At 41.1% G+C, this 24,581-nt stretch overlaps 1 protein-coding gene across 1 annotated transcript in view; it reads right to left on the bottom strand.

The window, feature by feature from the left end:
* The window catches only part of LOC126260861 (neurotrimin-like), a gene marked incomplete at its 3' end in the record, with an annotated part of 376,714 nt that overhangs the window by 61,948 nt on the left and 290,185 nt on the right, over positions 1-24,581 (bottom strand). The window contains exon 7 of the mRNA XM_049958274.1: positions 6,642-6,719. Coding sequence (XP_049814231.1) covers positions 6,642-6,719 — 78 coding nt within the window. The remainder of the gene's footprint in view (positions 1-6,641; positions 6,720-24,581) is intronic.

Genomic DNA, 24,581 nt, shown 5'->3' with positions numbered 1-24,581 from the left:
TTTTCTTTCTCCCTCAACGTCTTGAACCCGTACAACACTTCTACGTACAAAACAATGTGATACATCTAATTCCTCATTTTCCTCTAAAGGCTCTATTAGACACACTGTATCTGTAGGTACTTCGGAGTCAACGGTCATCCAGAAAAGTTTTCCTGAGCCAGATGGTATCTGATCCCGCGAATCAACCTTCAAGGACGTTGCACGCAGTGTAGTTGATTTCGCCTTCCGGTTAGGGAAATCTTGCGGCAGAGGGCCCTTTGCAGCGGTGTCACCTAGCTGAAACACTATTCCGCTAAGTTCTACAGTTTGCTGTCTGAGGTCGATTTTAGCGTGATGTTTATTCAGGAAATCCAGTCCTAGGATCGCGTCGTACCCGTCAGTTACCTTTGTTACCACTTCTAAATCTTCTTGAAATTGTACACCGCGAATATAGAAAATCAGTGATGTACATCCTAATGACTTCACTGTACCTCCTCCTACTCCACTCAATCTATACCTTGGAGGGTCATATTTCTTTTCTCCAATACATTCATTACTTACTATTGATACGTTTGCACCTGTATCCACTAGTATCCTTGCCTCTTTATCCTGTATGGTAGCAGATAACCAGCATTCCGCCTTCACATTAGCCTTAATGGCATGAAATTTTATTGGGAACGCCTGGCGGCGGCTCCGGCATTCCCGTTTGAGTTTAACTGATTTCTATTTCCAAACACTTTCTTAGACCTGCATTCCTTGAATGTGTGACCTATTCTTTGACAATTAGTGCATTGAGGTTGTCTGCAATTTTTTGCTATATGGCCCTGTCGATCGCACCTAAAACATCGTACTCCTGCTGAAAATACATTTCGCTTCTCCTTGTATCTGGTGGCAATGTCTATTTCTTCGAAAGCTGTCGCCACAGATACAGCTTCTGCTAAATTTTTAGGAAACTCTGCCCTGACACGACGGGACGTTTCAGGAGGTAACCCACGTAAAAATGTATCCAGAGCTCTATTTTCTGCCTCTTGTAAAATAACTTTATTTGCTTCATCACTACTTGTCAACTGATAGGTGTTAATATTAACTTTTCTAATCCTATCTACAAAACTTTCTAACGACTCGTTTTGCCTCTGAGTGATAGTGTTTAACTGTTCCCTATAAAATCTACAGCTGTTCTGTTTTTGAAAACGTTTAAGCAATCCTTTCTTCAATTCCTCAAATGTTGGAGCATTCCGTAGTTCTTCATGGTATAAGACGTGTGCTTTAGCCTCTCCTGTCAATCGTAACTTTGTCATTTGTAAGAGCTGTTCATCTGACCATGATCCTAACTTTGCAGCTGCTACTAAATCATCAAAAAAGGCTGTTATGTCCTCGCCAGGTTTACCTGAAAAAGGAGTTACTAAGGCTGCTGCTGAGGAATCTAGGGTGGGAGGGATTGAACTGGTTTGCCTAACCTCACTCAGCTGCTTAAATAATGCATTATTATCATTTTTAAGCTGTTCTATCTGTTTAACTAAGCTCTGAATAGCTTCCTCAGTAGAAACCGCTTGTGGTGCTGACTCTGACTTTGTACGATTTCGTGTCATCATTTTACAAACTATTAGTTACACAATATTACCATACTGAATTCAAAAGATGTTTAAATATTTAAAATTATGAGAGAGAATACACTTCTAAATAAAGAAAATATTACGACTGCTGTGCAAACCTCTATCCTTTCACACATTAAACAATACTAACTGTGGACCTTTAGTGACTGTCATTCACACCTCATATTGAGCCAAGGGTTTTTTCTCTGACGCCAAATGTAACTGCTAAAACGGCTTCTGACATCAAATGTAACAATTGTGTTACTAAATGTGACACTTCTGCTACTAAATGTAACTGGGTTTTTCTCTTTGGATGCTGTCAGTTGTCAGGATGAGCATTCTAAAGCATTCTGTCAGGGTGAAAATATTAAATAAATTAACTTTTCTCTCTTAACAACATGTGGGCAGGGTGGGTTCTTCCTTGGCTCGGGTATGAGGTCGAATGAAACATCATTTTTACATAAGATAGCTTTTATTGAAGATTTTTACAACTTTATCTTACGGGATGTTCTGGTTCGGAGAGCGGCAGCTGTGTCGTTTGTGAAGTCTTCTGCTGCGGCAGCGGCGGCGGCGGCGGCGGTGGCGGCGTCTGATTACGCGTAGCGGTGTGTATCTCGTGTCGCTGTCTCGCTCAGTTGACTGGAGAAGCGCAGCGCGAGGTGGCCCGTTTAATTATTGCGAGCGAAATCGTGCATCGGATGATATCTTGGGTGTCGCGTCCCAGTGTTTCTCTTCTCTATGTGGCCGCGTGTGTTGTGCGTCGACCAGCGGAGCGGCGCGGCGGGGGAAGGCCAGTGTCCCGGACTCGAACCACGGACTCCCGCTTGCCAGTCTTCGGCTGTCACGTCTTCATCCCAGCTCACAGGTGACTACTGATGTGAGGCCGTCTCCTTCCCGTCCTCACGAGTCACCCGGGTATGTAAAAACCAGACTTCAAATACCTTTTAACTTCTGTCTTCTGGCGCTACGGCAGCTGCTTGCTATTCCATTACAGCGGCGGACTTGGTTCGTCTGTGCATGATGCAGACTCTTCTTACATGACGGTCTTCAGCACCGAAACTGACTGAAAATTACTGCTACGCTTCTTCGTCTTCTTCGTCTCTCGTCTCCGTCTCCGTCTCCGTCTTCGTCTTCGACTCCGTCCCCGTCTGTCTTCATCTGACTTCCTCCCCCTGGCCCACTGCGTCTCGCGTATTTATTCACTTCAGTTTACTGGAGGTGAACGACTTCACGGTCATTGCCTCGTCTGTCACGTTGAAAAGCTTCTCGAAGAATCTTCTTAACGTCGGTCGTTGGCTCTTGGAATGTAGGTGAGGGCTTTTGATCCCATGTGACGACTGAGAAACACGTGAGCCGGTCATTGCCTCTTCTGTCACGTTGAATAGCTTCTCGAAGAATCTTCTTTACGTCGGTCATTGGCTCTTGGGATGTAGGCGAGGGCCTTTGACCACACGTGACGGCTGAGAAACACGTGAGCCGGTCATTGCCTCTTCTGTCACGTTGAAAAGCTTCTCGAAGAATCTTCTTAACGTCGGTCATTGGCTCTTGGGATGTAGGCGAGGGCCTTTGCTCACATACGACAACTGAGAAACACGTGAGCCGTTCGGGCGATGCCCTGACGGCTGAATCGACAGCGCCCGCTTATGTGGAATTTGCTGACTTCAGGGTCATTGTCTCTTCTGTTCTGCTGTTCGGCCCGCTGTTTGCGAGTATGTAACTCCCTAAACTAAGCCAAGTTTTTCATTTATATCCTAATTTCTAGTTCACTTTGATTTCACTAATTTATTTACTTAAGTACCACTCAACAACGCCTTTGGTCTCGGGTGGCATAATAATTTGTCATATCACGCCTAAGACTGGTAGAGTCGGCGAACTCACACTCGGATCGGAGGCGCGCGGCGAATCGGCCTGGGGCCGTATTCGTCCGACTGACAGGTTGTTCGTATGGTCGTGCGACTACGGTCGACCGGTGAAGCTCGTCCACTGCTGGCGAGCAAAATCAGACACAATGCCGGACGCCACTGCGTCGTGAGGCAACAGAAGTGGAGACTTGAGTGATGAGACCATTCTCAGAGCCAAAACTTAGGCCCATACAAATTGCTTTCTACAGGAATCTTTCTAAGACTCTACACGTGATACAGGGTGGCGCAGGGAAACGGGAAATTTTGAACATTACAGTTGGCAGCACTGTAGCGCCGGCAGATGTTCGAAACTTTGCACAATTGATGTGAACGCATTGCCATTTAGTAATCATGGTGAATTGGATTGGTGCGGAACTTGCAGTAGCTGTGAGAGCGTTTTACAAAAATGGTGATAGTGCGACTGCCACGCAGAGAACATTTCGACAGCTTTGCCAGCTTGGACGTCATGGACGTGTCCCATCTGCGCATGCGATTGCAACGTGAGTGCGTAATTTTGAAGAAACAGGATCTGCCTTGAAAAAGAAACCTCCAGGTGGCGTGCCAACGGTACGTACCCCAGAGAAAATTGCAGCTGCTAGAGCTGCAATCGAGAGAAGTCGTCGCCGCTCCGTTCGACAGCATGCATCTTCGCTAGGGATTAAGCGACGAATCTTACAAAGAATACTGTACGAATTAGACTTCCATCCCTATAAGTTGCAGATTGTGCAACACTTACATGAACGAGACCCAGCGTCACGTATGGAGTTCAGTAGCCAGATATTGGCTAAAATCAACGAGGACGCGAATTTCCTTGGTAACTTAAGGATATTAGACGAAGCCCATTTCCACCTGAACGGATTCGTGAACAAACAGAATTTTCGTTATTGGGCACAGGACAATCCTTGTGAGTTTCACCAGCGACCACTACATAGCGCCAAGGACACAATATGGTGTGCTGTGTCATGTCATGCTGTTATCGGCCCTTATTTTTTTGAACGTGAGGATGGTAGTGCAGTGACAGTAACATCCGCTCGATATGTTGAAATGCTTCAAACATTCTTTACACCGAGACTGTACGAGCTTAATCTTAACGTCGAAAACATGTGGTTTCAGCAGGACGGAGCCACGTCACACACTGCTCGACAATCGATGGCAGCAGTTCGTCAATTGTTTGGAAGACGCATTATTTCACGTAACGGTGATATTGCATGGCCTGCGAGATCCCCTGGTCTTAGTGTGTGCGACTTCTTCCTGTGGGGATATCTTAAAGGCAAGGTGTACCGTACACGTCCTGCAACAATCCATGAACTGAAGGAGAACATTGAAAACGAAATCACTGACATTCACCAAGATTTGCTACACCGCGCTTTCCAGAGTTTTCATAACAGGCTGTTAGAGTGTGAACGCCGAATGGGAGCACATCTTTCCGATGTCATCTTTAAAAAGTAAAGAGACACTTTTGGACATTTTGATTGTAAAGACATACTGAATACATACACTTTCGTTAATAATTACTAGTTTTATGAATTTATTCATGGAGATGACGTTATTTCGAAATTTCCCGTTTCCCTGCGCCACCCTGCAGAATGTGCGTTTCAAATAATGACTAGTAAATGGGGACTGCTGCAAAAAAACAAAAAAAAACAACAAAAAATTGAAAGCAATAAGCCTGATAATGTTGACATTATACTCTAATGTAAATGCTTGTTACACAACTTCGCAACTGAAATAGTTTCTGAGCGAGAACCGTGGGGTCAGTGCAGTGCATTCCATCCGAGAGAAATTTATTTAGTTCTTTTGCCCAGAGCAAATGTACGAATGAAAGCGGTTTGAATACTTTAGAGATTAGTAGTTACATAGGATCAACGTTTGGTTGAAGGTGTTCTTCTCAGATTTGATTTCAAATACCATTTTTAGATTTTTGTAAACAGTCCTATGGAATGGAGTACTGGCAGTCGTTCTGACGTACAAAAAGAGCAGAGTATTAAATCTCCTACACTCGATACCCCTCCTGTTTTCAACTATCCTTTGTAAATCGCGGTGGTAGTATCTCTTACTTTGCATATTGTAGCGACCTATTCCCCTTCATAAGACTTATAAGCTTCTCTACGTCCGTAGTTGGCAATTCAGTCTGAAACACACCGACATAGCAGGCGCTCGCTTGCAGCTGCTATGTTCGACCAGTGCCATTTTGGTGGGATTCGTCCGTCAGCCGATCGTTTATAGCCGTATGCGATCGCCTTGATCGTGTGCACTTGAAGCGTGAATGTGCCGCAGTATGTCGTGGAACTAATCGGTTGCGAGCGGTCGTTTACGGCCGTCGAAGTAATCGGACGGATACTGTTCGAGTGGATGCTCAGCCTCAACGGCCGTGGGCTGAGTGTCGTTTCCTGGCGGTTTCCCACCATCATTTAAGCAAATGCAAGGCTAGTCTCTAACTATCATCTCGGAGAATACGACGCACTAGTCTTTACTTACTCGCCTGCATATGCCGACCATTCAGCAAACTTAAAAATCTTTCCTGTTACTGCAGCTGTAGATTCATGGTGCTTCTTGTGTAGCTTTGCAACAAGTAGCCCTGTTTACTACCTAGTGTGACTGTCGCCAGAAGTAAGATTAGTTATATTTTACATTAAAATTTAGCTAATGATCATCCCACAAATTATGAGTATACTGTCATTGTTTCAGAACAGTAAAGACGTCCTAACGCTAAAAACGTGTTCAGCTGATGTACTTTAACTTCCGTTAGTTGTAATCAGCGAATATTAGCCTTGATTACCTACCACGTTTGGTGATATCATTGTTGAAATTTCAACTAATTTCAGTGCCAATACGATGCTCCTTAGATTCTAACTGCATTATTGCTGTATTTGCAGAGGAAGATCCTTCATTCAATTGACGTCTTAAAAATAAAGAATAACAGTTCTTCACAAAGAGTTCTCTTCAGCAATTCTACATTTGTAGATTCTGATAAAGCTATAATATGCTTGCTTTAAAATATTATGAGCTTTTCATGATAAAGTTGTAAAATTCATCACATTTAGTATACGGCGAAGACTACTATCAAACCAAAGAAGTGGTATGACGTTCCCAGATATTATCTACCTTCACATTTCACCGATAATGGTGGAGTTCTAAGAACATTTAGGAATCTAAATTTGTACTTTACCTTTTTCTGGTGGTCGAATGGTGAAAGAAACTTCTGTCGTCGTCGTTGATTTGTAGGCCGTGGACGGTTGTGGAATAGCTGCGAACACATACGAAAACCCAGAGTATAATAGCGCTTGTTAGTGGTATGTCTGAATGATTTTAACATTGTAAATCATAACTACATTAGCCTGACAATCAATTACACGCAGCCAGAAGTCTCTTAGAGCTCTTTTCACTGACATTAGTGCAATTGCGTATTATCGTAATTATTGAAATATCTCTCAATGAAATTGTAAGGAAAGAATACATTAAGCTCTTGCAAAGAGCTATCAGACTCTACCTGTTTACTTGAAACGTTTATTTATTTGGAAAACAATCGTTCTTCTCTTGTTCTCAGAAGGACCTTTGAGTTCTTCGGCAATTTACTGTTATTTCCTATTATTCACTTTCCTTACAACCCAGAATCACGTATCATATTTGCATTTTTCTGTCAGCACCGTTACATCATCTTCGGACATTGCGCAGTGATTTTTGTGGACACGATGTATAGTGACAGTTACATTCCTAATATGGAGAAGAATATTCGAATCATAAATCTCAAAATCTTTACTTACTGATGATCCACCCTACTTGTTAGAATGTTACATGAAACCGTTCTTGCATCTTATTGGTTTTGCACTCCTTCGATTGTGTACAGATGTCGAGCAACGTATACTTTCAAGAAGACGGATACATCACTTAGTTAGGTAGCTCGATAATTTAATGAAAAGGGAGTGAACCGAATTGGGGAGACAGCTTTGAGGTATTAGCACAGTCGGTATTATTTAATGAAAAGAAGGGATGAGTTGATTGGACACATCCAGAGGCAATATGGAATAGTTGATTTACTGTCGAATTTTTTATTATGGAGACTAGACTTTAGGCTTTAATTACAAGCAAACCAATAGACCCATCGAAGAATGAGTTATATCATATTTTACTTCTTTTATTCTGGATTAGGCTATATGGTACATTTTGGTTTTAAAGTTCAATATACATGTATGTTTAATTTAGATCGTAGAAAGGATTGTCCGGTCATTAGCGTCTTCGCTACAAACTGCTCACTTCAGAATGTATTTGCCTAACGTTAATAATAAAATTTATCCGGCCTTTGTGGCCGAGCGGTTCTAGGCGCTTCAGTCCGGAACCGCGCTGCTGCTACGGTCGCAGGTTCGAATCCTGCCTCGGGCATGGATGTGTGTGATGTCCTTAGGTTAATTAGGTTTAAGTAGTTCTAAGTGTAGGGGACTGATGGTCTTAGATGCTAAGTCCCATAGTGCTCAGAACCAGTTTAATAAAATTTAGTAGGTTATAGACCCATATAATGGTAGTGTAAATATCAAGTTAAAGAGTTTTTCACTCACCCACAAAGAAGTCCTTACGATTTTTGTAAAGTATCTTTTTCTCAGTGCAGGATAAACGTATAACAGAAAGCACGGGTTAGTTTTGAAAGTGTCTTTTGTGGTTGTAAGAGGGTACAGCCACTGTGACTGCATTGTGTGGTACGGATTTTTATAAATGGTGATATTTGTACTGGTTCTGTGCGTCCTGTACCTAGCGATTATTTGCGTGCACAGCTGTGAAAATGACTGCGTCGTTGCCGCGAACTGCCGTGCTGTTGGAAAACGGTTTGCCTGTCACTGGCAACGTAGCACCTGATTCCGCCAGTGCGCCCACTGCATCCACGGTCCAGCATCCACATAATCAGTCTTTCACTATTTCTAAAATCCGTATCACACTATATGGTCACAGTGGCTGTAGCTTCTTTCAGTTACAAAGGAGACCTTCAAATCAAACCGTCACTTTCTTGTATGTATGTCGTCGATGAGAGGAAAAATTACTTTAGAAAAATAATAATTTTTTTTGCTGAGGTGGTGGGGGTGGAGTTGAAAAATTCTGCAACTTGAGATTTTCTCTACCAATAGATGTGCCTATAACCTATAAAAATTTCGTTAACAGCGGACAAATACATTTCAACCTATTTTGTTCTGAAATGAGCAGTTCGTAGCGAAGACGCCGAAAACCGGACAACCATTACTACCAACTAAAATAAAAAAATATGTATATTTCACTTTCAAACCAAATTGCTCCATACAGGGTGTTGTTGTTGTTGTTGTGGTCTTCAGTCCTGAGACTGGTTTGATGCAGCTCTCCATGCTGCTCTATCCTGTGCAAGCTTCTTCATCTCCCAGTACCTACTGCAACCTACATCCTTCTGAATCTGCTTAGTGTATTGATCTCTTGGTCTCCCTCTACGATTTTTACCCTCCACGCTGCCCTCCAATACTAAATTGGTGATCCCTTGATGCCTCAGAACTTGTCCTACCAATCGATCCCTTCTTCTAGTCAAGTTGTGCCACAAACTTCTCTTCTCCCCAATCCTGTTCAACACCTCCTCATTAGTTATGTGATCTACCAATCTAATCTTCAGCATTCTTCTGTAGCACCACATTTCGAAAGCTTCTATTCTCTTCTTGTCTAAACTATTCATCGTCCATGTTTCACTTCCATACATGGCTACACTCCATACAAACACTTTCAGAAACGACTTCCTGACACTTAAATCTATACTCGATGTTAACAAATTTCCCTTCTTCAGAAACGCTTTCCTTGCCATTGCCAGTCTACATTTTATATCCTTTCTACTTCGACCAAAATCAGTTATTTTCCTCCCCAAATAGCTACTGTAAGTGTCTCATTTCCTAATCTAATACCCTCAGCATCACCCGACTTAATTCGACTACATTCCATTATCCTTGTTTTGCTTTTGTTGATGTTCATCTTATATCCTCCTTTCAAGACACTATCCATTCCGTTCAACTGCTCTTCCAAGTCCTTTGCTGTCTCTGACAGAATTACAATGTCATCGGTGAACCTCAAAGTTTTTATTTCTTCTCAATGGATTTTAATACCTACTCCGAATTTTTCATTTGTTTCCTTCACTACTTGCTCCATATACAAATTGAATAACATCGGGGAGAGGCTACAACCCTGTCTCACTCCCTTCCCAACCACTGCTTCCCTTTCATGCCCCTCACATCTTATAACTGCCATTTGGTTTCTACACAAATTGTAAATAGCCTTTCGCTCCCTGTATTTTACCCCTGCCACCTTCAGAATTTTAAAGAGAGTTTTCCAGTCAACATTGTCGAAAGCTTTCACCAAGTCTACAAATGCTAGAAACGTAGGTTTGCCTTTTCTTAATCTAGCTTCTAAGGTAAGTCGTAGGGTCAGTATTGCCACACGTCTTCCAATATTTCTACGGAATCCAAACTGATCTTCCCCGAGGTTGGCTTCTACTAGTTTTTCCATTCGTCTGTAAAGAATTCGTGTTAGTATTTTGCAGCTGTGACTTATTAAACTGATAGTTCGGTAAATTTCACATCTGTCAACACCTGCTTTCTTTGGGATTGGAATTATTATATTCTTTTTGAAGTCTGAGGGCATTTTGCCTGTTTCATACATCTTGCTCACCAGATGGTAGAGTTTTGTCAGGACTGGCCCTCCCAAGGCCGTCAGTAGTTCCAATGCAATGTTGTCTACTCCGGGGGCCTTGTTTCGACTCAGGTCTTTCAGTGCTGTGTCAAACTCTTCACGCAGTATCGTATCTCCCATTTCATCTTCATCTACATCCTCTTCCATTTCCATAATATTGTCCTCAAGCACATCGCCCTTATATAAACCCTCTATATACTCCTTTCAACTTTCTGCTTTCCCTTCTTTGCTTAGAACTGGGTTTCCATCTGAGCTCTTGATATTCTTAGAAGTCGATCTCTTATCTCCAAAGGTCTCTTTAATTTTCCTGTAGGCAGTATCTATCTTACCCTTAGTGAGATAAGCCTCTACATCCATACATTTGTCCTCTAGCCATCCCTGCTTAGCCATTTTGCACTTCCTGTCGATCTCATTTTTGAGACGTTTGTATTCCTTTTTGCCTGCTTCATTTACTGCATTTTTATATTTTCTCCTTTCATCAATTAAATTCAGTATTTCTTCTGTTACCCAAGGCTTCCTACTAGCCCTCGTCTTTTTACCTACTTGATCCTCTGCTGCCTTGACTATTTCATCCCTGAAAGCTATCCATTCTCTTTCTACTGTATTTCTCTCCCCCATTCCTGTCAATTGTTCCCTTATGCTCTCCCTGAAACTCTGTACAAGCTCTGGTTTAGTCAGTTTATCCAGGTCCCATCTCCTTAAATTCCCACCTTTTTGCAGTTTCTTCAGTTTTAATCTACAGTTCATAAGCAATAGATTGTGGTCAGAGTCCACATCTGCCCCTGGAAATATCTTACAATTTAAAACCTGGTTCCTAAATCTCTGTTTTACCATTATATAATCTATCCGAAATCTGTCAGTATCTCCAGGCTTCTTCCATGTATACATCCTTCTTTTATGATTCTTGAACCAAGTATTAGGTATGATTAAGTTGTGCTCTGTGCAAAATTCTACCAGGCGGCTTCCTCTTTCATTTCTTACCCCCAATCCATATTCACCCACGTTTCCTTCTCTCCCTTTTCCTACTACCAAATTTCAGTCACCCATGACTATTAAATTTTCGTCTCCCTTCACTATCTGAATAATTTCTTTTATTTCATCATACATTTCTTCAATTTCTTCGTCATCTGCAGAGCTAATTGGCATATAAACTTGTACTACTGTAGTAGGCGTGGGCTTCGTTCACTATGGTGTTTGTAGTAGCTTACCCGCATTCCTATTTTTTTATTCATTATTAAGCTTACTCCTGCATTGCCCCTATTTGACTTTGTATTTATAAACCTGTAGTCACCTGACCAGCAGTCTTGTTCCTCCTGCCACCGAACTTCACTAATTCGCACTATATCTAACTTTAACCTATCCATTTCCCTTTTTAATTTTTTTTTAAATTTTTAATACAGAGTAGCACAAAATAAAACAAGAAATAAGTTTGTGTAACTCAATTTGTGATAGGCCTCAGTGATTCGGTTGTAATCAAAGCTTAAACTGAAGTCTCCGTAATAGAAAATCCGGTAGTAGTTACGGAGGTATGTGTGAAAGATGAAGACTAAGCTTCAGTAAGCAGCTTCAAGTGGACGTAGGATGTAGGCTACAGCAGTTATGTAGAACTGAACAGACGTGCTACATCTACATTGTTGTTCTGCAATTCTCACTTAAGTGTTTGTTGTAGGATTTATATAAGCACTTTTCGACTATTTCTCGGTCTTATAACTTTCGCTAACAACGAACAACCAAATATTTTTATGTGATCTCTAACGCTCATGTCTCCCTATGTAGGTGGGAGTCAACAAATTATTTTGACATTCAGAGTAAAAATTTCATGAATAGATCTCGCCGCAACAGAAAACGCCTTTGTTTTAATGATTCCCACCCCCAACTCGCTTATAATATCTGTGGCACTCTTCCACCTGTTTCACAATAACACAAAGAGAGCTACCCTTCTCTGAAATTTTTCGATGCCCTTCGTCAGCCCCGTCTCGCAAGGATGCCGTATTGCGCAGCAATACTGCAAAGAAGAACAGACAAGCGTAGTGTGGGCAGACTCTTTAGTAGATTTGTTGCATCTTCTGCGAATAAAACGTAGATTTGCTTCCAATTTAAGTAATTTGTAATTGTAATATTCAGGTATTTAAGTGAATCTACAACCTCCAAATTTGTGTTATCATTTTTTTTATTATCATTTAATCGAAATATCTTGTCTAATTATCATTAATTCCTTTCGATCTTCTGATGTATTCAATAGACGGTAAACGACAGCACCATATCCAGACAATGTTGGAGTGCTGCTCAGAATTTCTCCTAATTTATTTATATAAAATTCAGTAGAGGGTCTATAGCACTTCCACGAGGAACCCAATATATCACTTCCGTTTCACTCGATGACTTTCCGTCATTGCATCAAATCACCAATCCATTCGGCAAGACTGAGACAATACTCCATAGACACATAATTTGATTAAGAACGGAACTCTGTCAAAAGCCTTCTGTAAATTTAGAAATATAGAATCAATTCGAGAATCCCTGTCCATAGCATTTTTACTTTATGTGAATAAAAGCCTGCTGGTTTCACAGGACTGATATTTTCGGAATCCATGCTGGTTATGTGTTAATCGTTTCTTCGAGATATTTTATAACGCTGGTACTCAGTACATCCTTAAAAATGCTGCTACAAATCGATATCACAATCAGTGATATGAGTCTATAATTCAGCGGATTATTTCTCTCTCCTTCCTTGACTTTTGGCGTGACCTATGCAACTTTCTTGTCTTTCGGTGCGAATATTTCGTCTAGCGAACGGTTGTGTATGAGTACTAACAATAGAGCATTGATATCAGCGTACCCCGTCGTATATACAGTGCTTGCAGAAAGTTTAGGGATAGCTCAAAATTTCGTTGAATTCGCATGTGTCCCTAAAGCCACAGCGTTTCAGTCAATGTTCCACTTGATATTCAACAACATCTTAATTAAGGGTTTTCAGTTTACATTCCACAGCTCCTGCTCTAATACGTTTTGAGATGGAATGTTTTTCCGTTTTGTTAACTTGGTTAAAAATAGACCTGTATTTATGACGAAATTCTTTTCTCGGAAAGTGTTGGTCCTACTGCTACTCCATTACAGTACAGCAATCATAAAAGCAAGAATACAGCCTGAAAAAAGTTTTTCTATTCATTTGGTCACCTCTCACACTTTTTACCCGGTACTTTCGATGGCAAAATACGCGATAACTCCCGATTGGTAACACTTAAACCTTTAGTGACTGCGGGTCCATTGCAAACAGTAAATGTAGAAAACACCTGTGCAGTCACAACAGGTGTAAGTGTTGTCAAAGGGAACTTACCGCAGAACAAATCTGCTCAACTTACAGAATTTACAAGGGAATATATATGTTCGAGGTGTGACCAAACGAACAGTAATTTCTTTCCCAAGCTGTTTTATTATTTTTCGAGTTCCATGCTGTAATAAAATAGCAGTACAAATTTCATAGCTGTAGGAATTACATTTTCCTAGAAAGAAAAAACGAAAAACACTCCATCTCCGAAAGTACTACAACTACAGCAGTGATGGTTTAACTAAAAACCGATAGTTAACGTGCCTGTTAACATCGGATTTGACTGAAATGCTGTTACGCTAGGAACAAAAGCGGATTCTACAAAATGGAGACCTGTACCTAAACTTTCTGCAAACACTGTACCCTGGACCGCAAGAAACGACTTTATTAATTGAATTAATTTGTTTCTTTACACCGAGGGTATTTACTTCGAAATTACGCTTGTTGGCAGCTGCTCTTGATGAAAAGTTGTCGTGACAAGCTAGCGTCGAAAGACGACCACAACAGTAACAACGACAACGCGAGTTTATTATGTTAAGGAAACATCTATTATAGTTTAAATCTTTAGGTTGATGAGGAATTCGTTCACAGCCTTCATGCAATGTCTAAAGATGGTCATTTCTGCTTATGATTGTTAAAATTATATTATTTATTTATTGCAATAATTTCAGTTTATGTCTGCAGATACAAGATGACACAGAAAAATGGAACCATTTGAAATGCATAGCGACAGCCATGTACAGTCGTGGACAAAACGAGCGAGACCCCTCGCCTTTTCGTTATGCTGATCCGCACGGCTTTAAAGTCTGCTACACAGCATAACAGGCAAGGCGACGAAGTGCTACCAACATACTATGCGCAGGCGTGAAATTGACAAACTATCTGAACTTTTTTATACTGTATTCCATAATTTGTAAGACTATATTAATGCTGATTAGTGTGTTAAATACAACACGTAAATATAAGACAGAACTGAAAGAACAAACGCTAATTGGTATGAACTGGACAAATAAAAATGAATTTCAACTTATCGAGATGACTTAACTGTTTCAGTAAGACAAAGAACCCCAGATCGTTACGAAGTAGCAAAATATTGTCCGCATTCGGCCGCGAAACGGTCTGTGTCAACGTTCAGACCAGTCATACTGGATTACCGTTGCTGACCTACCATGAAAGTGTGCAAATTTAGCAATGCGTGAAGATTCATAACGAAATTCAGTTAAAAATCATTCAGTGCCACGCTTAAGTCAATTCCATTATTGACAGAAGCGGAAAAAGTAGGCAGTAACATGTATGAAATTCTACAAGAGTGTCATATTGACATGCACAGGGCGCCAGTACAGAATAAAGGTAGCGATAAAACGTATTGGGTGCGCGAGAATTTCTTAAAATTGCTTTACTGATATTCTACCTGCCTCCATAGAGATTAGAACCGAAAACAAACCAGACCTTCCTTTCACTATGCTAGCAGACAACCTAGGCAAACAGCCCTCTATTATTACCCCAGACATGAACAAGCAGGCAATTTCGAAATGAAAATCTGCAGTTTCTGTTGCATAGAGCTTTCTGGACTCAAAAACATGAATTTTCTTCCTTTATGTCACCGCTTATGTGACAATCATTCGGGATGTTTATCGAAATAACAAATTACTGTTATTAGAGAGTAAATTTTGTAGGATAATTCTGCACCACCCCAGGAAATAAACGGCTACATAGCTGCCAAACGTATTCTGCATTGTTTCGAATTCTCCACTAGACTCGCCACAGCCAGAAAACGTTCATTAGCAGAAGTGTTTCTTAAGCTAGCTAGCAATGAGAATGTTCGTACTTCTAAAACGCGGTGGCATTAATACTGGGATGTGAATTACCACGTGTATAGGCAAATACATTCTATTTGCATTCCTGTAAACGTGATTTGGATCGAAAACGTAGCTACGACTAATATGCTTATGTATCGACAGCAACTAGAACATTTCGAATAAAGAGTAGCGGGTGTTATTTATGCGGCCCTCATCTTCAGTGTTTTCGTTGTTAGGATTTCGTCACCTAAACCGGTAAAAACGGAACCCTACTAGTCTCACTTTCTTGACCGTCTATCGGTCTACCCAACCCTTAAAACCCGTTTACCTCCAGAACGGGTGGACATAATAAGCGGAAATGTATCGCACTTCTTGCTGTAACCGGTCCCATGCTGGTGTAAAAAAGTGAGCTTCTATGTCAACGCAATCAAAAGATACGACGGTTTATGTAAAGAAAATTTACGCGAAAGGTCAAAAAATGGCTTCAAGAACTATGCGACCTAACTGCTTAGGTCATCAGCCCCTAGACCTAGAACTACTTAAACCTAGCTAGCCTAAGGGCATCACAGACATCTATGCCCGAGGTAGAATTCCAACCTGCGACTGAAGCAGCCGTGCGGTTCGTCACTGAAGCGCCTGGAACCGCTCGGCCACCGCAACGCGGCGAAACCCTACTCACCTCATGTATAATGATAATATATACTGTCTAGTGAGGATAAACTGTATTCGCCAGCAACTCAGATCGTTTGCTCACGGAACTTTTACGAAGCTACATTCAAACTTTGTCGAAGTCGTCTGCAATGTCCATTACAAACACCCTAGGAACTTCGTATGCGATATCCACTTCTGAAGACGCTGGCAGATACTGCAGTACTATAACAAGTAGGTGGGAATTTATTGTTATTGGTCCACGCATGACACTTTATTTCAATATCAATTTAACGCGCCTAGGTGTTTGTATATGCCTGAAACTATTGAACAAAAAGTAAATAAACAACAAACGAGCCGGCCGCGGTGGTCTCGCGGTTCTAGGCGCGCAGTCCGGAACCGTGCGACTGCTACGGTCGCTGGTTCGAATCCTGCCTGGGGCATGGATGTGTGTGATGTCCTTAGGTTAGTTAGGTTTAAGTAGTTCTAAGTTCTAGGGGACTTATGACCACAGCAGTTGAGTCCCATAGTGCTCAGAGGCATTTGAACCATTTTGAAACAGCAAACAACTTCGATGTTTAAATCAAATGAAAGTCACATGTCGTAATTAAAACATAATTTCGTCGTTACATCTACATGACTACATCAACAGGATTTCTTGGCAATCCGGACTTACGTGCCTGGCAGAAGGTTAGGGTTATTTCTCTACCGTCCCACTCATTAACAGTGTGCGGGAAAAAGGACCACTTAAATCTTTTCTTGCGAGCCTTGAATTACATTATTACTATGGTTTCTTCCTGTGTTCCCGAGGAAATACCCCGATCTTGCTGAAACTTCGCTCAGTGAAAGCGGGGACAAAATAAGCGAACACGTGTCTCGGCTTATCTGCTTACACTCTACCGCTTCTGAGAAAACGACGGTCAAAGTTTTCAATGCGCTGTTACTATAGTGTAGACACCTCTTAGCGGGTAAGCATTCAACTGGAGCGGTGGCTCTGCGGCTACCATAGCGATTTCTGAACTTTGCGCTGCGAGTTCGAAACCCGGTTTTTCCTTTTTTTTCCCCTCACTCTCTGAATTATCTACGAATGTTTATTCCAATTTATGTTGAAACACTGTTGTCGTTATTCGTCAGTTAATTTACTGTGTAAAGAAATAAGTTAAAAAGGGAACACACAGTGCGTAGTGGGGCGATCACTCTGTTGTAGAAATAATTCAGAAGCCAAGATCGCTTAAATATTGTTTACTGGATAACCGGTTTCAACACACTAAAGGTGCCATCATCGGATCTGAATGTAGATTAACATTTATAAAATATTTGGTTATAACGATACATGAGGCAGCCCAGATGATGTTAGATCAGCTTGTCTCATTCGTTTATTACTTTTTAATTCATTAATTACACATAAAGTTAATTGGCGAATAATGACAACATTATTTCAACATAACTTAGAAAAAAACATTCGTAGATAATTCTGATAGAGAGGCAGGAAAATAAAATAATTAAAAGACCCAATATGGTATCGAACACGGGAATCAGTGTTAAGAAGGAACGACGGTAGCCACCGCTTCAATTGCGTTCTCGGCTGCAGAAGGTATCTACACTAGAGCAACAGCGCGTTGATAACTTTGACCGTCGTTTTCTCGGAAACGGTCGAGTGTCTGCAGATAAGCCGAAACACATGTTCGCTTATTTTGTCCTCTCCTTCACTGAGCAAAGTTTCGGGACAATCAGCCTATGACATTTGGCGAGTTCCCCTCGCTCGTCGAGTCGCTTCTTACGCCCGGCGAGAATTATGTATGCCTCCGAGTAAACTGCGCCACCTGGAAACACGGCGAGCGGGGATAAACACGTTTTCCTTCTTATAAGGCAACCTTCTACAGATAATATTCACGAAGTGTTCTTCAGGTTGCCTCAGATATTTCAGAAATGTTTCTTGCCTCAGGCCTGCCGCATATGCAAAACGTAAACATTTCATTTCATGTAATATTTATCAGGATAAGACATGACAAGAGTGGACCAGTCACTTCTGAGAAAAATTAGAGATTCTAAGTTGCTCCACTATGTAATGACACGGGCACGGGCTTGCGATCTGTCTTTTATGCCATCGATTTCCGTGTTACACATACTTGGCCACTGCGTTGCGGCTGCCATCTTGGAGGAGGCAGTCTGTTTCCTGCCAGCGCTGTTTCCGCAGCCAATATTAACCGCGACGAATCATTCAGTCAACGCTAAATGGCCCATCTGGCTGAGGCAGACAAGGGCGCTATAATACTCCATGCAGAGGGATCTTCAAATGCCGACATAGCGAGAACTATGGGTCTTCACAAGTCGACGGTAGCCAGGTGGATCAGACGAAAGGAAGAGAGTGGTAACTTGAATGGGAGGCCTCATGGCCGTCGCCGCAAAACAACGCAAGCTCAGGATCAGCAGATACGCCGTTTCAGTGAGAACCACCCATTTGTCAACGCACGACAAATCAGCAAATTCATGAAGCTTGGAATGAGTTACTTGAATCTCCTAGTTCTGTGGCTCGATTTGTGGGCTCAATGCCCAACAGACTTCCAGCTGTTGTGGAAGCCGAAGGAGGCTATACGCGATTTTTTTTTACAGACTTATGTTTTATATAATTTCAAGGAAACGCAATAAGTGGAATGGGGACAAACAAATTAATTCACAGCAAGATATGTAATATTTAATTTGATAAGAGAAGAAATACTCACCTTATATATTCATTCAGTCTCTATAAAATACGTGACACACGTGTGTATGCAAGAAGGGTACAAAACAGTTCAGCACAAAATAAAAATGTTGAGGAGAAGCTCCCCGATGAAGACGTAATTGCAGAACAAAGGTTGGGCTAGAAGGAGAGGTAAGGAGGCCCGAAAAAGCAGAACAAAATCAAATACCCAATAGACTTTGAGTAGTTGTCGCAGCAAAGGGCGGTTGGTATATGCGATTCGGAGCAACTGTACAAGAATAGTTTTATTTACTGATTTTTGAGGCTTTATTTTGTGACGGCTAAACAGTGCTGCATCATGAGACCCGCTATTTTTCCACATGTGGCTAAACATCAGAGCTGAAAAAATTTTGAGAGGTACCGAAGTTCTCTGGAAGAGTAAAGTGTTTTAGACAAGAAGATGATTTTTAGTTCATTTCATTTTAACCATTCACACTATGCTTCGACATTCTAATCTTTGATTTCATTTTATTATTACGTATCTTTCCTTCAGTGAAAGTCAACGGTAGTAAGTTTCAAGATATGAAGAATAACTGGAAGTTTTTAATTTGTGGAATAGCGTATTTAACAGTTCATATTTTCAACAAATCTGTAGTTATAGGACATATTAAGAAGCAAGTAAAAATGGCACTGTGGAAAGATCAGGTTGGCCTCTAAAGGGTAACGACGGTAAAATAGCAAATACTAAACAATGGGTAACAACTATTGTTGATGGTGAGTAGCCGTAATCGATATGTCACTTTTCCGTAATTGTATTTCTGAAGTTTATCGTCAATCCTAGGACTGACATCGATACTCTGTTTTACGTAAAGAATACAACCTTCAAAATTTATTTAGCAGCGCAGAATATTAAGTCACAGTTTATAGATCAGGAACCTAATCCAACTGCCTTTAATTTTATTCTCACGGATGACTTTGGGACAGTAAATAACAAGAGAAATAACAAAACTCTCAGAATCAATATATAGAATTCAAGTGTCCAGTGGATTCAAAAGTTTGCTATAATAGCGATTAATTGCTTTTACAGACTCCTTCATGCCTACATTTTCTATCAGACAATGTTTGAAACTAGGACTAAGAAGCTAAACAATTTTTCCACAAATTGTCAAATTGGAAGTCGGAGAGACAGTTACACAAATTACGATGACAACAAACGTTTTTCAAGTAAACTGATCACAGGAGGAATCCAACGCATTTATTGTGAGTTACATGCACAGTATGTAAACTGGCAACGCCACCAACACACAATACCACTAACAAGGGAACATCCCCATCGCACCGCCCTCAGATTTAGTTATAAGTTGATACAGGGGATAGGCCTTGAAAAACTGAACACAGATCAATCGAGAAAACAGGAAGAAGTTGTGTGGAAGTATGAAAAAAATAAGCAAAATATACAAACTGAGTAGTCCATGCGCAAGATAGGCAACATCAAGGATAGGGTGAGCTCAGGAGCGCCGTGATCCCGTGGTTAGCGCACGCAGCTGCGGAACGAGAGGTCCTTCCGTCAAATTTTCCCAGGAGTGAAAAGTTTAATTTTTATTTTCAGACAATTATTATCTGTCCGTCCGTCCGTCCGATGCGAGGTAACCGCGCCGTGGTATGATGACGCTACACCTAAAAAACATCGAAAGACATGACGTCAGTCGACTATAGCGCACGGAAGAGAGAGTATTCCTGCTAATGAGGCTCCCTGGCTGGCAGTTAACTGTTCGCTACTTTGGACGAGAGTGCATTAAATACGTGCGATGCATTGCGTGGGCAATATGAATCCAGCAAATATAGCTCGTGACTCCAATAACAATGTCAATGAATATTTTCCGAACTGTAAGGCATCGGAAAGTTCCTTAAGGGATCGAACGATTGTCGAACATTTGTATGATTATTTCCTACACTTGTTGAATAACAGTACGTGTGGTGATAATTGTCTGAAAATAAAAAAAATCAAACAACTAACCCGAGGGAAGCCTTAAACCAACGACCTCTCGTTCTGCAGCTCCTCACGCTAACCACACGACCACTGCGCTCCCGTGCTCAAGCTATCCTTGATGTTGCTTATCATGCACACGGACTACTCAGTTTGTTTGGTTTGAATATTTTTTTCATAGGTCCACACAACTTCTTCCTGTTTTTCGAATGATCTGTGTTCAGTTTTCAAGGATTATCCACTGTGTCAACTTATAACTAAATCTGAGGAGGGTGCGATGGGGAGGTTCACTTGTTAGCTATGAAACAACTGTAGCAAAACGGAGCATCCTCGTTATCCATGTGATGGATAAGACGACTAATTCGCAACATAAATGTCAATGTAAGCATCAGTTTCTGTTGGAACGTGCTTCCCGGACCAAATAACATACATTTCCTACGTCTTCAATGCGAATCATGTAGCAAATGTAATTTAAAGGACATAAAAATATCGAGTGAATTTACTAAAATAATTATGAACCACTTGAATTTGCATTCAACAGGCAATGTTCAGAAGTCTGGTGTAGGAGTACTGCATGCTCTAATTCGAAACAACAAAAATCAACAGAGTAACTATTATTGAACGTCATCAGGTCACTCATCGAGCATTCCTATGCAGTACTGTTACTGGTGACGTGTTATGATGCCTTTATCGTTAACTTCCTAAGAAGAAATGAAAGGCTGAGCCCCACCAAAAGACGTAAACTCGAGGAGAGAGTTGCGTGAACATATTATTTTACATCTGATAAATCCAAAAGTGTGTTTTGGGCTACGAATTCTGCCCCCAGGGTGTGTGCAACACAGCTGGAATTTGTTGCCAACAACTGAGTCACCTTTCGGTCACAGTGTAAGAAAATCGAGCAACAAAACTACATCACCTGTGCTACTGCATGATAACGCACTATGTTGATTTGAGAAACAAAACTATCCAGGAGATTGATAGGAAAGTCGTCTCTCAGGCACATTTGTATTGATAGGGAAGTCCTCTCTCAAGCACTTGTCCCTCTCGTCATATATTTGTAAAATTTTACCTTTCCCACTCTAGATCGATCAACCGTCAAGGCAATTCATTTCTAGACGAAAATACTTTTAAAACTACTCTGGTTTATTGACATCGTTAGAACAAGTAGGTTTCTACAGGCGTAGAATTTGTAAACAACTTTACCATTGTCATATCGTTTTAGATATCGTGAAAGAAAATTCTGCTGCTAATTAATTTCTCTTTGATAATTACTGTTGCGTTTAGTAAACTAATGGAAAATGCAATTAAAATATTCACTGTACTAATACAAACTAAAGTCAGCTTAATACAGAAACATCACGACGGCAGTCTATCTTAATAAAGCATTAAGTTTCTGTGAGACAATTGGGCTTATTTTAACACGAATTAGTAGGATATTACAGACTTTACACTTAGAAAAGATCTGTATTTATTTCATTTCCTGTACCATTCGTAAGTGTTATGAAAATGGGGCTTTTCATAGATAAAATTATGTATTCACAACAACAAAAAAATGTCGGCAGAAAACAAAAGTGGCATTATGAATCTGGCAGTACCGTAAGGTTTTCACTCTGACACTAAGAGTTACTGAAAGTAGCAAGAAGAATTTTGCTCGAGCGTTGTCTTACGATTCCCTTATTAAGTTTTTATCTGCCTGCTTGTAGCTGTGCTACAAAAGAATTAAAAATCTGGCTTTCAGCAAGTCTCGAAAGGCGAACAAAAGCAGCTTGCACCTGGTTACTAAGCATGTTACCTGGGGACTGGTTTTTTCTTAAAGCGGGAAGACATCCTTTTGTGGTTCAATTGGCAAATGTCAGTCAGACGTGTGACGTTAGTCTAAGCGTTTCGGTGTGTTGAATTTGTACCAATGATTTTTCTACACGTTTTTTCTGTCCCAAATAGAGTTGAAGTCTCCCATTAGTATTTTCACGTCATCTTGGTGAATTTTGCTCATGGTATTTTCGAGTGTGTTCCAGAATTTTTCAACATTGTCGGTGTTTTTCTTATTTTCGATGTTGGTGGGTTCAAATGGTTCAAATGGCTCTGAGCACTATGGGACTTAACTGCTGTGGTCATCAGTCCCCTAGAACTTAGAACTAGTTAAACCTAACTAACCTAAGGACATCGCACACATCCATGCCCGAGGCAGGATGCGAACCTGCGACCGTAGCGGTCGCGCGGTTCCAGACTGTAGCGCCTAGAACCTCTCGAACACTCCGGCCGTCGATGTTGGTGGGGACACGTGCATTGATGAGTGTATATGTTTTACTGGGGCTCTGAATGACCATAGTCATAAGTCGCTTGTTGACGGGCCAGCCGCGGTGGCCGAGCGGTTCTTGGCTCTTCAGTCCGGAACCGCGCGACTGCTACGGTCGCAGGTTCGAATCCAGCCTTGGGCATGAATTTGTGTGATGTCCTTAGATTAGCTAGGTATAAGTAGTTCTAAGTTCTAGGAGACTGATGACCTCCACTGTTAAGTTCCATAGTGCTCAGAGCCATTGGAACCTTTTGATTGTCGATCGGTGTGATTTCTTTGACAGAGTTGATAGATCGGTGTTCGAGAAATGCAATGCCGAAGATTGGTACGCCTTTCGTTACCTTTTGTTGTATTCTGCTCTTGAAGATGCAATGGTTTCCCTAATGCACGGTTTCATTGTCAGTTAGTCGTGGTTCTTGAAGTGCAAGGATGAGAATTTTTTGTCGGTCCATTTCTTTTGTGAGATTATTTAGTTTTCGTGTTTGGATCAAGGTATCGATGTTTACTTTTAAATGCATGTTTTTTGCTTGTAGGGAAATTTACCAGAGATCTTCGATATTCTCTGTCGTGCTAACCTGGACTCCCCAGAATCCGAAAATCCAACTGCCGCCTGTCGACAGCCGGGTTGTGTACCACCTGGGATAAAGTTGACTTTGCTTGCATAGTTTACGTTTGCTTGTGTTTCATTGGTTGTGCTTGGGTGATACCAGGACCGGACAGGACCAGAGGGTGTTGAAGCCTTTGAAAGCAAATATTTTCAGCCAAGCTCATTGAGCTAACACGGTGACCAGAGTAACGGTGATTTTCACTCAGACGTGTCTGGATTTTGCGTTCAACGGATTGAGTAGCCGTTCAGGATTGTGTTAGTATTTGGTTCACCCCTAGTATTTGATTTCCTCGGTACCACCCATATGGGGGAGGGTTTCCACTATCCGCCACACGCGATTATTATTATTATTATTATTATTATTATTATTATTATTGTCATTATGTCTCAGCAAATCCCATATGGTGTATCTTCCCACCACTGAAATAGATGTGTATTGTTCGATTCAGTATTTCCATCACATAAATGTGGTTTATAATTACGTTACATTGCTACTAGTAGACATATTTCTCACTTTTTCTTAGACAGTTGCTACCTGTTACTCCATCATAGGAATTTATGTGCGAAGCATTGTTGAAATACAGACGTTCAAATTATCCGATTTCTGTAATTTCATTTCGATACCAGATCGTTCTAATCGGATTCAGCCAGGTAGTCTTAATGTGGATATCCGACCACGACTGTCATCATATGATAGACTGTGTAAACCACATTCTTTATCGGACTGTTGAATATAGATCACTTATCTATGACAGGACCTGAATTCTTAAACACTGTGGAAAATAATAATCCGATGTGCTTATTACAAATACGTTATTCCAATATAAATATGTGAACTAACGAGATAACAGTTTATTTACAGGAGCAGAACTAATGTTCAAATGTTCAAATGTGTGTGAAATCGTATGGGACTTAACTGCTAAGGTCATCAGTACCTAAGCTTACACACTACTTAACCTAAATCATCCTAAGGACAAACACACACACCCATGCCCGAGGGAGGACTCGAACCTCCGCCGGGATCAGCCACGCAGCTCATGACTGCAGCGCCCCTGACCGCTCGGCTAATCCCGCGCGGCT

Source organism: Schistocerca nitens, chromosome 5 (assembly GCF_023898315.1).
Source record: "Schistocerca nitens isolate TAMUIC-IGC-003100 chromosome 5, iqSchNite1.1, whole genome shotgun sequence".
In the NCBI taxonomy this organism is placed as follows: Eukaryota; Metazoa; Arthropoda; class Insecta; order Orthoptera; family Acrididae; genus Schistocerca; species Schistocerca nitens.
This window is presented reverse-complemented; position numbering and strand designations above follow the sequence as displayed.